The sequence below is a fragment of the Ictalurus furcatus genome, chromosome 11, assembly GCF_023375685.1.
Source record: "Ictalurus furcatus strain D&B chromosome 11, Billie_1.0, whole genome shotgun sequence".
In the NCBI taxonomy this organism is placed as follows: domain Eukaryota; kingdom Metazoa; phylum Chordata; class Actinopteri; order Siluriformes; family Ictaluridae; genus Ictalurus; species Ictalurus furcatus.
Window position 1 is genome coordinate 1,959,614 of NC_071265.1, and position 17,172 is coordinate 1,976,785.

At 39.8% G+C, this 17,172-nt stretch overlaps 2 protein-coding genes across 4 annotated transcripts in view; one reads left to right on the forward strand and one right to left on the reverse strand.

Moving 5' to 3' along the window:
- herc2 (HECT and RLD domain containing E3 ubiquitin protein ligase 2) overlaps positions 1 to 6,977 on the reverse strand; it is a 62,188-nt gene extending 55,211 nt beyond the window's left edge. For all 3 annotated transcript variants that reach the window (XM_053635883.1, XM_053635882.1, XM_053635881.1), the window contains exons 1-4: positions 6,875 to 6,977; positions 5,141 to 5,250; positions 1,940 to 2,033; positions 1,690 to 1,824 (exon numbers count right to left, since the gene is read on the reverse strand). In XM_053635883.1, coding sequence (XP_053491858.1) covers positions 1,690 to 1,824; positions 1,940 to 2,033; positions 5,141 to 5,212 — 301 coding nt within the window. In that variant the 5' untranslated portion in view covers positions 5,213 to 5,250; positions 6,875 to 6,977. The remainder of the gene's footprint in view (positions 1 to 1,689; positions 1,825 to 1,939; positions 2,034 to 5,140; positions 5,251 to 6,874) is intronic.
- Positions 6,978 to 8,706: 1,729 nt separating this feature from the next.
- nipa1 (NIPA magnesium transporter 1) lies at positions 8,707 to 16,603 on the forward strand. The gene is made up of 5 exons (XM_053636963.1): positions 8,707 to 8,919; positions 9,004 to 9,047; positions 9,821 to 9,911; positions 10,799 to 10,959; positions 11,741 to 16,603. Exons 1-5 carry the CDS (start codon positions 8,795 to 8,797, stop codon positions 12,247 to 12,249), a joined length of 930 nt encoding a protein of 309 aa, XP_053492938.1. The 5' UTR covers positions 8,707 to 8,794; the 3' UTR covers positions 12,250 to 16,603.
- Positions 16,604 to 17,172: the final 569 nt, after the last annotated feature.

The following is a 17,172-nucleotide window of genomic DNA, read 5'->3' on the forward strand; positions in this document are numbered from 1 at the left end:
GGCTCGGTTCATCACTAACCCTACCACGACTCGGAGAAGGTTAGTGCACAGGTTGTGTAGGTAAACGTGTTCAGCCATTTCCTTTCGGAACAGGAAGTCGAAAGCGTTCGATTGATTCGCACGACAGCCAATAGCGTTCGATATGCACAATGCCACGCCCCCGGAGAATCTTTGGAGAATTTCTCACTTTAACCAGGACGATATCCCAGAATGTCACGTGACTCTCGCACAAAACTCCGCCCTCTTCCAAACGAATAATCTCCGCCAATTTATTCTCAGCTAGAAAAGAGACCAGTGTGTAGGAGGACACAGCGAACCATTTACTGATAACGAGCCGCTCCCGTAGAGCAAGACACGCCCAATAGGGCGGGGCATACACAACACGTTTTAGAGAATTTAACTGGACGTTTTAATCATGTGATTCTTTTTCCCAGGAAGAAGTGATTAATTATAAAGATAAAATGTTTTAAAGTGTTGTTGTTTTTTTTAAAAGATATATATACACACACACACACACACACACACACACTAGTGTACTGTTCTCCAGCTCTAGAAACAGTGATTATTGATTCCAGGAGTACTTTAGGTACTTTAGGTAGGTTCTCTTTCAGTAGGATATGAGGACGAGGGAACGTGTTATGCAACAAACACCGTGTTTATTAAGCTTTCCAACATGTGACGAATACGAAGGTGGTGCAATGCTTTTCCATCAGCATGGACTTATCAGCCCTGAGCAGGAGACCAGCTCCACCCCGACACACACACACACACACACACACACACACACACACACACACACACACACACACACAGAGAGAGAGCGAGAGAGTCAGCTGGGTAAAAATAACCGTCCCTCGTACACAGTCTGTAGTCACCCGAGCCTGAAAAACTTCACGTGCCCGAGGTTTAAATCTCGCTCTCTCTCGCTCTCTCTCTCTCTCACTCACACACACAAACAGATTAGATGTGTTAAGCCTGCATGAGATGGAGCAAGTCATGTGTGTCCTGAACTGAATCCTGAGCCATGTTGGGACATCACGCCTCGATCCTTCATGCCATTCTGCAAAGTTCAGCTGAAAACAGTAGTACACACACTAGTCATAAACAAACAAACAAGTACAGCTGACTCACCTTTGACCTTCCTGAACTTTAGAAGCAAGCACATAACTTTCATACTGTCCTAAAGACCTCTCGGCGCAGGGAAACATCACGGGCATATTTAAATATTCAAATTTGATTCGTTTGGCCGTTCCATTTATTCAAATCGACCTCTGATTAAGCGAAGCGTCTTCATCGAGGGTCAGACAGCCGTTTAAATCTTTCAAACACAACTAAAACGGAACTGAATTTGGGATTTGAACCTACAACCTCCTCCTCCTCCTCCCAAGAATCCTTAAAAAGGTTGTTTTTCTTTTTTTAATAAATAAATACATTTAAAAAAAAAAAAAAAAAAAAGGAGTTTCTCCTGTAAAAAGAGAAATAAGCGCCGGAGCAGACGGAGTAGTGTATAAATCAGCAGTGTTTTATCGGTATTGGTTTTTCATCTCAGTGTGGCGTTAATGAAAACGCGGACTCTGAGGTTCGCTGAAGAGCGAGAGGGATGACCTTGCAGAACGCCCGTTCCTGAACGCTGCGCTCAGCACCTCGTTTTACAACTACAGAGCGAGATTAATTATCAGCTCCGCCCACCTGGCTGCCTCCCCCAATCCCACGTCTCGATGATGGAATGATGGACGGACGAGGAAGACGCCTCCTCTTCCTCCTTCTTCTCCTTGTCGTTGGACTCGTCCTTCTTCTGAGCACCGGGACAATCTGCGGAGTCCTCTGACAACGAGAACGCGAAGGGAAGGATTATCACATACGCACACACACACATATATATAAACAAAAACATAAATATACACATCTGCTAGCGACATGTGGATATTAACGGCGGTACCCGGAAAGGCGGATTCCTCTCTGTTGAAGACGATCTCCTCGTCTTTAACCATCTCATTCCACATCTCGCTCAGTCCTTCTGAAGAGAACGCACGCTGAGGAAGAAACCCAAATGCGTTAGTCTGACCATCAAAAATACTTCACGCAAGACTGACAAAATGACGTTAGGCGATGCATTTTAAGGACGCGTTGGAAAAAGCGAGAGCGCTAGAGAGCGCTTTAAACTTCAAACATGGAGAATTACTAACAGAATTCTCATCGTAGTTAATCGTGACCGTGTGAGATTGCGTACGAAGTTCGATCCCACGTCGGCCGAGTCACGAACTGACTGACGCGACAAAGATTTTTACTCCGTGGGTTAAAATCAAGACGTTCAAATATGACGCGCTACTTATTCTGTATCGATGCACGTAATTAGCTAGTCAGCTCTCCGTATGTTACGCTAGCGACCGCTCATCAGCCTCTTCACGCAACAAGACCCCGGACCGCGAACCTCGACCCGCTGTAAAATTCATCCGGCTGCGATTTTGGCGAATCAAGAAGCGCCTACTTTCACAGGAAAGCGACTGACGTGGCAGATGACCAATCGCGGTCCGTTTCTCAAGATGTCCGCACCGAACGAAGCCTTTACGACTATAAAAGCCTCGTCGTTCGAATCGAACGTTTTTCCGGTTAGAAACCGGCGCGTGGACGTGTGGAGAGCAAATCAGATATTGTATCCTTGAAGATGCTGAAGCTTGGGGCCAGAAAAGTGTACAAAAGACATGTGGAACTGCATGCAGAGTGGGCGGAGCCTTTGAAACCGATACTAGATGCACATTCGATCCAAATCGTGTAGAAATGATAAACGGAAACCGGTCTTACGCGGTTATAAAATGGACGCCTCCAGGAAAGCACGTGTACTGTTAGCGACTAGCTAGCTTACGTCACTGCGATTAACGAGGCGTTTTTATTTATTTATTTATTTTTGCATCGTTCACTGCTCAACCCCGACACGCTAGAAACACGACTCTACGCAACGATGCCGTAAAAGCCTCGGTGGACACAAACTCCAGCTGTTTCGGTTGCGCAAGAGCGTGTGGTAATACACCCGGTAATACACTCGTTTAACACCCACCCGCACAAGGGAAAGGAAAAAAAAATAAAAACCTGCAGGAAGATGTCACCTGATCCAGCTGGGACCCTGCCAGGCGTAAAAATACACACGTTTACATTATCACCTACTTTATTTCAGCGCTGTGCACGCGCTAAAGACGAGGGTAAAATGATCATTTACAATCACATCACATCATTAAAATGAAACATATAGTCGATATATAGTATAGTTGAATTATTTAGAAACCCCCCCCCCAAAAAAATCCATACTTATTCCGAATCTACTCAGCTTTCAAAAAGATTTTAAATAATGCCATGTAATAATGTAAAACACACGTGGCAAATATATCGGCACCCAATATTAACTGCGACCCATTCAGAATAAACGTAAACATCCTTTCCGCATGTTTTAAATTCTCACCGTTTGGTTTACTTATTCTTTTTTTTTTTAAACGAGCGAACGAAAGCCGAGCGTTTACGATGTCAATTCTGCCGCGCGGAGAAAGCAGGCGGCGTTTTCCTGCCGTTGAGTCGATGCAAATGACGGCGATAAGTGAAGAGCACTCGGTACGATACAGTCAAAACATCATGATGAGGGCTGTGTGAGATGTTCTGCAGGTTAGAACCTCAAAATAAAACGCTTTGAATAAGCAGCGATTGTTAGACCTGGAGGAGAAGCGGAGGGTTGGGTGCGAGGATGTTTTATTCTAATTCTCGGCGGTTACGTCACAACGTCGTTTTTAAGCTGACTCTGTAATTAAAAATTAACGTTCGAGGTATTTGTTTTTAAATAAAATAATTATTTACATAAGAGTCGAGAAGTATCTCCAAAATATCCGCATCTCGGATTGCGCGGCCATTTTCGCCCCACATTATACCGTCACCGTGACGACCGTGATTTAACACGTCACCGATTTTATCTGGACACTCGCCCTCTTTTTTTTTTTGCACGTTTTTACGACTTTCACGTCACCGTCACGCTCGAGAGGAAATCATTTCACCTGTGGAGCAAAACCGGGGGCGCTATCTGGGTGGGAGGGGCATACCGTGTCGCCCCAGTCAATCACAGCAACGCCGGCCGATCACAGGTGTCGGTCAGCTTGTGTATGCGGAAGAGGGCGGATAGCGCTTTCCTCGGCGTGTGTGTAATAAACTGTACTGTAACGCAGCTCGAGAATCAGTCCGGAAAAAGCTGTTGGTTGGCTTCACGTGTCTTTGAGGAAGAAAAATTGATATATGTATATAACTGACTAACTAACTAACTAACTAACTAACTAAATAAATAAAATAGAAGCCTTACAGATATACAACGCAAAACAAAGGATTTATAAAGTGTGCACAAGTCAATACAGTGCATGGAAAATTCTTAGCTGCTCAAAAAAAAAATAAAACTATTAATTTGAAAAACTTTTTAGTGAGAAAAAAAAAAAAGAGAAATCTATAAAAATAAATGAATTTAAAAAAAACTTGCATGATATTTCTGTTATACAGGTTTGCTCAGGTTTTGCATTTAATTAAAAAATAATTTAAAAAAAACACGAAAAGTTTAATGTCTACGAAGATAACGTATAAAAATAAATACCGGTCGTTTACCAAAAAAAGAAAAGAGAAAAAACGTAATAAAACTATAATAAAATCTGTAAAAATCTTATCATTAAAATCAGCTACTTAGAAAATTATTCGCTTGATTAATTTACGTTCACGAAAAGATCACAACACAAACGATCTCTCGCAAACGAGAAGCGTATCGTCACCTAACGCGTCGTCATAGCGACGTTAGATCATTAAATTATTATCACAACCCTATCATTAAAAATAACTGATTATCCCCGCCCCGAGAGCATGTCTACACTCCTCTGAGTGTCAGAAACTTGAAGAAAAACGGAGTTTAAACTCGGGAATTTTCGGAGCACGTGTTACTCGGACACGAGCTATCGCGCAATACGAGTTATGACGTCACAATCTCTGCGGTCAGGGATTCCTTTTACAGCGTATATATTTATATTAGTTCGAAAACTAGAAACGATTAACGGTAATACTTGTTGGTTTTACGACTCGGAAGCATTATTATTATTATTATTTATAATAAATAGACCGTCTCCTTTACCTGCAAATCGATCCTCAGCCATTTGTCGTGAAACCGCAGCTGAGCGTCGAGGAAAAACGGAGGGGACGGCATCCTTTCTTCTCTTCTCCTGGCTGCAAACGCAGCCTTCCCTACAAAAAATACACACAACGGCAATTTAAATAAACACACACACAAAATTTCACACACGCTTTACTCCTGAAAGGCTTTAAAGTAGCAGAACAGTTCAGGTTTCCCAGAAATATCATCTTTTTAAAACATTCCAAATTTCCGAGTTGCGCTTTATTGGTAATTTAATTATATAACAAAAACTAAAGCGATTTTTTTTTTTTTTTTTTTTTAAAGGACATTTAAATTCACGCACATTTCACTCATCTATCTTAAATAAATCTAAATCGAACCCCTCAGCCACTCGTTACCTTTCTGTTAGGGATAAACGGTGGATAAACCTACACTGTATTTGTACACTGGATTTCAATTCTACAGAATTCCAGAGGAAAAGTGAGGAATTTACAGACTTCCGTCTCATTACGCGTTTTCATCGATCGCTAATTTAATAAAATGTAAAAAAAAAAAAGCTCAAATGTGAAATGACAGAAGCTCTAGAAGAGAAACCTTCACGTTCCTGTCGTTGATAACATTCAGACGGAAGACTTTTTTTTTTTTTTAAAGAATTTCCAGACTTTTCCGGGTGTGGAAACGAGCTCCAGGACTCCATTCATCCAGCCGATATATCTGACGGATAGAAATCCATCTTCAGCCGCTCGTTCTCTTTAAATGAATAAACGGGAAACGTCCTACCCCGGGGTTTGTTTAGAATCATACGGAGATTTAGGGGGGGGAGGGAAAACTCGTAGAAAAGCACAGAAAAATCAGGACATTGTCTCGTTCGAGGTCCGAGACGTGGAGGTTTTAAATTAGAAGTCAGACGTCCCGGTATTCTCTCGAACCCGCTATTACTTTTTATTGTGTATATAATTAGGAATAAAGAGGAACGTGGGAAGTCTGGGAAGTCCGAGTGTTAGTCCTCATCATCTGGAGCCTGAATGAAATTCCATATAAACAAAATCCAGAGTGAAATATTTACAATATCTGGAAGCAAGAAAGAAAAAAAGACCTCAATGTTTATGAAAACATGTTTATTTATGGTTCAGGTGTAAGGCTTTTACATCTTTTCCCCTCCACTCTTTAAAAGGACAGTCTATTTATTTTCCAAGATTAACAACAACAACGACGACGACAACGACACAGTTTAAGAGTTTAACACTATGGACCTTGTCTTTAAGCATGAAAGAGTTCATTTAAGATTTAAGGGTTAATTCATTAATTAATGAGTTGAATAGAATAAGGCTTCATGATGACAGTGATGGTGATGGAGATGGAGATGGAGATGCATCAGCAGTCATATTAGAGAAATGATTTCATGAAACACATTAATATGGCATTCACAAGGCCAGCTTGGAATACCGTGCTAAATTTAGTTTCTTCTTTTAAAAAGCAGATAAATGCAGGAGACGTGATTAAACCGTACAGATAGGGAGCTAGTGAGCTAGTGAGCGCGCTGTGTTGTTGCTGTGCTGTATTTAGCAGCAAGCTAATGCTGCTAGCTAACCGGCTAACCCTGCTACACGTACAAGAGGACATTTCTAAGCGCTGACAGCGAGCCGTTCTTTAACTTTACACCCTCATGTTTACATTTACAACCTCGACTTAATCTGCGTAGTGTTTTTATAAATGACAAACATAACGCTGTACCTCGGTGTGTTTCTTATCGCAGTCCCGTTCCTTCGGTTCTCCCTTTACGAGCTCTGCTGCATTTTAACGTCCGCCATCTTGTGTAATGACTGACAGCGCGCACAGCCAATCAGCATCCAGCGGCGAGACGGCGTGTTGCGTCACTTGCGTTTATACTTTGGGGCGGGGCTTAGAGGCTTCTAAAGCCTGCAATACATTTATATATATATTTTTGTTGTTGTTGTTGTTGTTGTTTACCATTCAGGGGAAAATTAACTGAGCGTAAAGCTCTTTTACAGCAATGTCCTGAGTTCACACTACTACTAGCCTACATTCAGAAAAAGAAGGATATATCATATATAATAACAATAAATCAAGTAAATAAAAAGGAGGCAGTGTCTGTCTCTTCTATCACTGAGAGAAGACCTTGCCACATCCCACAGGATTTTATTGTATAAACATCAAAAGGAATAATATGAATAAAAATTATATGAGTACATTTTTTTAAATACAATTTGACATAGGTTCTCCACATACTGGAAGGTCAAATGAATGCAGAACCTGACTAAGAACTTATAAACATTTGAGTGAACTACACTATAGAAGCAAAAGTATGTGCACCCCATACCAATCATAACCTTATGTGATCATTTTTCCTCAAACTGTTTCCACATATAGACATGCTGTATTAAGGTTGGAAGAAGGTGGAAGAACCTAAATGTCCTGTACAGAGCCCTGACCTCAACCCCACTGAACATTATTGGGATGAACTGGAACTGGAGTCTCCTCGACATCCCAACATCAGCGCCTGACCTTAACCTCACTAATGCTCTCGTGGAATGTGTGAATGAACACAAATCCCTACAGTCACGCTCCAAAGCCTTTCCAGAAGAGTGGAGCTTATTATATTGTAACAGCAAAGGGGGAATAAATCTGGAACAAGATGTTCAATAACAAGCACGTACGAGTGTGATGGTCAGGCAGTACTTTTGGTCGTATATGAAATAGCACGAGTGATCTGTTATGCCTAGCTTGTTTCTAAAAATGCTGCATTTCTCATTCCTTGTGTTTTTGTACACTGTCATCTAGCTACACAAAAGTTTGTGCACCCCTCTCCAAAAAATGTTAATTTATTACCTCCTGATTTTGACATTTGCAAAAAAATAAATAAATAAATCTCGAAATAAACAACAAAACTCTTGAAAGAATTTGAAAATAGAAACTCTTCAACAAAGAAGCACTGGAAAGCTTTCAGTTAAAGAGTGTTAGCTGGATAAAGATGGACGCAACCAAAATGTTTAGACGATAAATCCAATTTTTACGCTAACAAATCTGTTATGAATGATTACAAATACAATCTGCACAATATACAAATATACAAACTCCAGATTGATTAACATTCTTTTTCTTATTACTTTTCTTGGTGCACTTAAAAAAAAAAAAAGAAGCTGGTTTTAAAAGTATTGGCACCCACACAATGTATAAAAGGGTCGGAAACACATGTGGAGGATAAACAAATACATGAAAGTTAATTAAAACTAATACATTTATTTATTGTATGCCTATATATACTAGCAAACATGTTTCTATGTGCACACTGGTCGATTAATTCACTGATGTATTTGTTTATTTTTGCCCTGAATTAAAGTAAGCTTCAGGCCACGCCTACATCATATCTGTTCCGCAGCACCACTGCTGTTCCGTTACACAAACCCCGCCCACTTGTATAGACCACGCAGTCACGCCTGTTTACCCATACCCTAACCCCGCCCACCATCTTTAGCCAACACCAATCAGAATTTACTTCCGGGATTCTGCTCGTGTCGTCTGCCGCACAATACGGAAATGATTTCCTCGCTTCACCGGTGCACTATTCAAACTCACAGAAGTTGCTCTTAAATATTAAAAAGCACTGAATTAAAAGTTTTAAACACCGTCTGCATGGAAGAAAAGTCTCCTTTATCGCTTGTTGGTGGAGTTGGAATCGCTGTCGTGTCCAGTTTCATTAATGGCTCCACGTTTGTGCTGCAGAAAAAGGGAATATTGCGATCTCGCAAAGCTGGAAAGTATTGTTTTATAAATATTTTATTTGTGGATTTTCAGGTATCATGATAAAGGTTTTGGATGATGTTTGATTGTTGTACAGGTAGGACTTACCTGTCTGATTGTGTGTGGTGGACCGGAACACTGGCAAGTAAGATTATTCCTTATTCTCTCTCTGATTTATAACTTTATATAAACAGTGTTTTCATTTAAACTGTCCTGATATTATTAAGACCTGCCAACCAATCATAAACCAGCATTACCTACAGAAAATACTCATCTCTGATTGGCTGGAAGGTGTGCATTAAAAGTGCAATAGGCAATTAAAAAAAATCCTTACTTGTACAAATAACCTAAAAGATGCGTAGAACCGTAGATTAATCTGTAGCAAAAGTGTATTAAGTCGCTGAGAAAACCTGTCAGTCATTTTATAGACACTCTAGGAGCCACTGTAGATCCTGAGGGCGGAGCTTCGTGAACATGGGTGGGAATCAATCAAAAGTCGAACACACTCAAACTGTTAAAAAAAAAATGTTTAAAGACTAATCTTACCTACTGCACCTTTAATTCGCTGTACACTGCAGTGCTGTAGAATTCTCGAATCTGATTGGTCAGAAGGTGTTGATTAATTTTCTATAACAGCAGCTCTGACAGTAGCGCTGCTACAAATCACGTCGATATGCTGACGTTTTCTTAAAGTAAGGAGATGTTTATTTAACGTTTGTGGAAGGAGTCTCCAGTGTCAGAGGTGAAGCTGTACCTTTAAGTTTGGAAATGACTGAAAAAAACATTCCTTCATTTTCATATTTCATGCTTTTTGATTTGAGAATTTCATTATGATTAAAAATGAGCAACATGGAAAGATTGAAAATGCAGTCTGGGGGGGAGATTTTCTTTATGATCTGTTATTTCTTTTCTCATCAGTGATAGTGGGTCAGGTCGGGAACTTCCTGGCACACAACGCGGCCCCGGCCGTGTTAGTGACTCCACTCGGAGCGCTCGGGGTTCTGTTCGGGTGAGCTATGACTCGGTTATTACAATATAAACTCAGTTATTGTGCCGTAATGCCTGCACAGCCTCAGTCTAACACAGGAAATGTAATGAAACGTGAGCGATGTACCTGATATCCTCATATTAAAACATTTTTTAAAAATTAGAACTTCATTTTTTTCTGACATGGAGGCACGTCTGTTTGTTTAATTCTTACTTACGTCACGGCTGCATTTTGTACTTATCTTTGTGATGTAATAATATGAAACTGGTACTATTAAAAGAATGTTTATAAATGTCTCTTTTTTTAACTACTTAAAATCTAAACTCTGTTGATTTTTCTCAATTTTTTAACAGTATGAAATCACATTCAAAAAATGTCTTACGTTCTTTAAAGTGTAGTGTGTGTGTGTGTGTGTGTGTATATATATATATATATATATATATATATATATATATATAATCACATACATTAAAAAATGTCATTTCAGTCATATTTTATAAATGTAGAAAGATTTTTTGAATGATTACGAATACGAATGAATGATATATAAAGAAATTCTTCTCCTTATTATTATAATAATAATTATTGTTGTTATTATTATTATTATAGGATGTAAATTTTTCCCCATGTACACATGTGAATATGATATTTACTCAAAAAATGTAATAAAATTGACAAACTTGAGTATCTACGCTACGTTTAGATATTCCGTAATCCAGACCCATCGCTGATGAAACGGATCTGGCGAGTAAGTTATACTTTGGTGTAAAGAAATTATCTCTAGGCTACAGTATGTGGAGGTTACCATAGCAACCAGACTGAGGCTGTGGTATAAACGAGGTAACGCTCGCTGTATAGTAACGGTGTGTGATATTTACACGACGATGGTGGATCTTCTGGCTCCTCAGAGCCGTTCTGGCTTCATGGCTCCTCCAGGAGCAGTTGGAGCTGCTGGGTAAACTGGGCTGTGTGCTGTGCTGCTGTGGCTCGGTGGTGCTCATCGTTCACTCCCCGAAGTCCGACAGCGTGGCGTCAAGAGCCGAGTTCCAGCAGCGACTTCTCGACCCAGGTATCAGCACCGCACCCCCATAACCAGATCACCGTCTGCACTGGGTACTGAGATCTAACCAGTCCAAGTCTATGGAGAGATGTGAAAGATGGGAAAATAATAATTGTGTATAACTGTAAACATTTGGATCCTAAACATTGTTGCTGTCATTAATGTCACCTTTATGTCCAACTTGGTACCCTTAGGTCCACCCTGCTATCATTATGTCCACCCTGTTACCCTGTCAAATGTCAAATGTGTCATAGAGACTTTTATTTTGGTAATAATATCATTTTTTAAAAAAACTCACAAAAATCGGTGTAATTATTAGATTGTATCGTTCTAAAACATTGTAACTCAATTAAATTCCTGTTATAGTAATATATCATAAACGTATTAGATTATAACTCTCGTAAAAGTACGATCAAGAAACAAAAACGTTGATACATGTTACTTGTGTAAAAGTGCACATAATTAAGAACGATTTTTCACATGAACTAGCCTATTTTAAACACTTGACAGACTTTCCTAGTTAAACAGGAATAAACTGTAAACTTGTCAGAGTTTCATTCTGTAAAAAGCGAGTCTTGCTCTGGGGCGTGGGCTGTTATTACAGCCTCCGTAGTGAGGTTGGACTAAATGTGTAAAAGCTTAAATTCAGTTCAAGTCAATGAGCTCAGCTGGTAAAGTTGCCCTATCCAAGATGGCGGCATCATTAGCGTGTTGACGAGTCTGTCTTAGCCAATATGGCGTCTCGACTTTTCCGATCTCTGCCATTTTTTTTTTCCTGTGTTTGTTTCAGTGTTTCTGAGCTACATCACCCTGGTGCTGCTGCTGTTGGTGCTGCTGATTGGCTGGCTCTCTCCAGCGTATGGAAAGTCCAACATCATGGTCTACGTGGGAATCTGTTCCCTGTTGGGAAGCTTCACCGTACCGAGCTGTAAAGGCCTGGGTCTGGCTGCGAAGGAGGCGTTCGGCGGAGACTCGTCCCCTGATGATAACGGCGCTCTGTTCCTCTTCCTGTGCTTGCTGGGAATTCTCCTCGTCAGCATCCTCACCCAGTTCACCTTCATCAACAGAGCTTTGGAGAACTTCAGCTCCAACGTGTTCGAGGCCGTGTATTACGTCACGTTCACGTCCTCGGTCATCCTCGCCACCGCCATCTTGTTTAAAGAGTGGGAAGCGCTCGGCGCTCGGGACTGTTTGGGTATTTTCTGTGGATTCACCACGATATCAGTGGGAGTGGCGTTGTTACGCATATCTCAGGAAGCCGTGCTCACGTGGACTCCGCCCAAAACGAAAGAGGAGTAGTTTATATTTGATCATATCACATAACTCTGAAGATCTTTAGCATTTCAGCCATCCTCGCCTATAACGAGTGATTTACACCCATCCGTGTTATAATGCAGCGCCCCTTGCTGGGGACAGTTTATTACAGCGACACATTCTCACTTCCCTCTATAGAAATTTATAGCATTCTGTCACATGATTAATCGACTGAATAAATACTACAACTTGTTTAAAGGTATAAAATAATCCTAATCCTTATGTCAATCCCGCTACCTCTTGTGTCAATCCCGCTACCCCTTATGTCAGTCCAGTTACCCCTTTTGTCAATCCAGTTATCCCTTATGTCAGTCCAGTTATCCCTTATGTCAATCCAGTTATCCCTTATGTCAGTCCAGTTATCCCTTATGTCAGTCCAGTTATCCCTTATGTCAAGCCAGTTACCCCTTATGTCAAGCCAGTTATCCCTTATGTCAGTCCAGTTATCCCTTATGTCAGTCCAGTTATCCCTTATGTCAAGCCAGTTACCCCTTATGTCAAGCCAGTTATCCCTTATGTCAGTCCAGTTATCCCTTATGTCAGTCCAGTTATCCCTTATGTCAAGCCAGTTATCCCTTATGTCAATCCAGTTATCCCTTATGTCAGTCCAGTTATCCCTTATGTCAATCCAGTTATCCCTTATGTCAATCCAGTTATCCCTTATGTCAGTCCAGTTATTCAATTCAATTCAATTCAATTCAATTTTATTTGTATAGCGCTTTTTACAATAGACATTGTCTCAAAGCAGCTTTACAGAAATATCAACATGGTATACAGATATTAAAGGTGTGAATTTATCCCAACTGAGCAAGCCACTGAGTGGCGACGGTGGCAAGGAAAAACTCCCAAAGATGTTTTAAGAGGAAGAAACCTTGAGAGGAACCCGACTCAGAAGGGAACCCATCCTCATCTGGGTAACAACAGATAGTGTGAAAAAGTTCATTATGGATTTATATGAAGTTATCCCTTATGTCAAGCCAGTTATCCCTTATGTCAATCCAGTTATCCCTTATGTCAATCCAGTTATCCCTTATGTCAAGCCAGTTATCCCTTATGTCAAGCCAGTTATCCCTTATGTCAATCCAGTTATCCCTTATGTCAAGCCAGTTACCCCTTATGTCAAGCCAGTTATCCCTTATGTCAGTCCAGTTATCCCTTATGTCAGTCCAGTTATCCCTTATGTCAGTCCAGTTATCCCTTATGTCGATCCCGCTACCCCTTTTGTCAATCCAGTTACCCCTTATGTCAATCCAGTTACCCCTTATGTCAGTCCAGTTACCCCTTATGTCAATCCAGTTACCCCTTATGTCAGTCCAGTTACCCCTTTTGTCAATCCAGTTATCCCTTATGTCAGTCCAGTTATCCCTTATGTCGATCCAGTTATCCCTTATGTCGATCCAGTTACCCCTTATGTCAATCCAGTTACCCCTTATGTCAAGCCAGTTATCCCTTATGTCAGTCCAGTTATCCCTTATGTCAATCCAGTTATCCCTTATTTCAGGCCAGTTACCCCTTATGTCAAGCCAGTTATCCCTTATGTCAAGCCAGTTATCCCTTATGTCAAGCCAGTTACCCCTTATGTCAAGCCAGTTATCCCTTATGTCAGTCCAGTTATCCCTTATGTCAATCCAGTTACCCCTTATATCAAGCCAGTTATCCCTTATGTCAAGCCAGTTATCCCTTATGTCAAGCCAGTTACCCCTTATGTCAGTCCAGTTATCCCTTATGTCAGTCCAGTTATCCCTTATGTCGATCCCGCTACCCCTTATGTCAATCCAGTTATCCCTTATGTCAGTCCAGTTATCCCTTATGTCGATCCAGTTATCCCTTATGTCAATCCTTTCAACTTTGCTTGTAATTAGGATGAACAGGCCATGATTTAAAGCCAGTTTAATCACTGCTTTCCCATTTGTAATACTTAATACAACAGAATACTTCCATCTTGCAGTTTAGGTACCAAATTAATTTCCTCTCATTACAGACATCATCAGTCCACCACGCCAACATTACTGTGAAACACCATCAGTAACCGACCCGACAGTAGCTGATAGTACTGTTTACATATTTACCTGCAAAAAAACAACAACCCTCTTACATGTAAACATTTGTGTTTACACTTACAACAATTACAACACTTGTGTTTACATGTAAAGACACATCTGTAAAACCGAACACACCAAATGTCTTGCTGCTACGTTTCTTGGTGACTCAGTAGATGACATGACACCACTCCTCAGGAGCAGGTTTGATTAAATGATAAGAGGTATGATGTCACTAATGACCTGTTTATTAATGAAGCCCAGAGCGTCCCCCCCCCCCCCCGAGTGTATCGTATTGTCATAAAACTCCGAATGTGAAGTTTCTGATGCAGAATAATGACGTGTAGTGAGGAACGTGGCGCTGTGAGCTTTACCCCAGCGTCCTGTACATACTGAAAGAGTACGTATTCAACATCTGACAGTCATAGTTATACATTTATAGCACAGTAGAACAAACTGTGTGTGTTTTTAAACTCTTAGTGCTATTTGTAATTACTACTAATGTTGGAAATGGTCATTATTTTAGTCTTAATAAACATAACGACAAGAAATCTAGGCTATACTATAATACTAAATCCTCTACGTTCCTCGTTGTGCCACGCAATGACTTTTATAAATGAAATATAAAACCCAATTCTTGAAAATGCACCAAAAATGTAGTCATCTTCATGAACGGATTCATCTGTATTTTTATTTTGAATGAATTTTTTAATATTGTGATGTTTATACGTCCTGACACTGGGTGTTAGTATAAAGTGGACTGTTTTTATGAATTTTTATGATTTTTTCCCCCCTGACTTTTCTCTGTAAACACGTGGATTTACACGTACTGTATAACAGACTTGTTAGTAATTTATATTTAACGACCGAATTTAAAAAAAAAAAACGAAAGCAGTAAGCACGACCATACGACTCGTCTTTTTATTTTTTAAACACGTGTCGCCAGATTTTCATCATTTTATCTACTATTATTTCATTTCGTTTCATCAACGAAGGTGTCGTATGTCGATGAAATGTAAATGATGGACGTGTGGGCGGAGACTCGTTTTGTCACGTGAATTCCTCTCGCCGTTCTTCCGCACTCTTTATTCGTTATTATGTCACGATTATCGTTATTTTTCATAAACGGTGTCAGAAATGTATATGCGTCAATAGTAGTTTCCCCAAAACTGTCCGGTTTTATCTTCATTATCGATCGTTTTTATCCGATTTTAGCTACGTTTAGCTAAAAGGCTTGGGAGGGTTACAGTTACTTCTGAAAAAAGCGTAATCAGTCACGTAATCCAAGTATCACAATATGCAAGTAATGTAATCTGATTAATTTTGGATTACGTCAAGGTCATATATGTCAATAAATTCAAAAGAAAAGCAACAGGATCTTAAATACTTTTATTTAGAGCTTATTTGAGAGCTTAAAAACATGTTCAGTGTTTGGATTTGTGGTAATAAAATAAAATATAAAAAGATCACTGCCCCTGATGCGGGTAACGTTACATCACAAAAGCATTTCAGAGAAAAATTGGTGTTCATTTCTACCTAAATTCATTTGCGCATGCACCAGGGGGCTGCTCACGTGGCTCACGTGACTCACGACTGGCAAGGCAGAACCAGAACTGGAATCAAGCAGCTGTCTGTATTGTGTTATAAGACACATTATTATCATCACATAAATATATAGAAATAAAACCGGTTTCACTCTGCGCACGTTTTCCTACATTCTTTTGACTGTCTGTGGGATAAAATAAAATATCAGATGCCACGAGTGAACCTCCTGCCGTCATTTACACATCCGAATGGCCATGTAATACGAAGCACTGCGATAACATGAAATTAAAAATGACCTCATATGGACACGCGCGTGTTTTCGATTCAGGACAGCTGAGATTCGCTGCTATTGTCAAGCAACTGTTTGACTTGAACACAAACATCGCGTGTTCGCTGAGAGTAGGGTAACGGTTGAGAGGAAGGAATTTGGCCAATAGTTGTTGCAATCGTTTTACAATCGACCAATCGGTGTGCGAGAAGGCGGGACTTACAGAGAAGGGTTAAAGCGATGCAAACACACGCACACACATGATGCAGTATTAGACCAAAAACACACCATAATGAAACTACCCAAGACATTTTCTCAAGTTTAGATGCTTTTTTAAGGTCCGATAAAGAGGACGTGTCCGGGAAGAAGAGGACGTACGGTCAAAAGATTAATGCCCTAACAAAAGATTCATTTCTTTGGTTTAAATTTTTTAAAAATGTAATCCTGATAACATTCCTACTTTTTTTTTTTATTATTATTATTTTTTTTACAAAATGTACATCTAATAAACTTTATTTATTGTTTTTTTTTTTTGACGTAACTAACGGATTACAGTTACCATTTTTTTAATATCCTGATTGCGTATTCTGTTACTCCCCAAGCCCGACCACAGGGATGTTATTTCTGTCAAATGAAAATGAATTCAGATTAATTAAAATATAGACTGTGTGTGTGTGGATTTAAAATTTAAATCATGACTCATGTTATGCAGAAATTATAATATATATATATATATATATATATATATATATATATATATATATATATATATATATATATATATATATATAAAATACTGTGTAATGTTAGAGAATGGCTTGAACGTGACTTAAAGCGAGTTTCTCTTTGCCAGCGTAGCCTTAGATGTATCATTTATCATATAAAGATATCTGTAAAGCTTCTTTGTGACAATATCCACTGTCTATAAGCGCGATATATAATTAAAACTGAACTGAATTGAATAAAGTACATTTTCTTAATTCGAGCGAAGGTTTACCTTTCCAAAATGGCGGCCAACATTAACGCAGTGCACCACCTAGCATCGGCTAATAACGG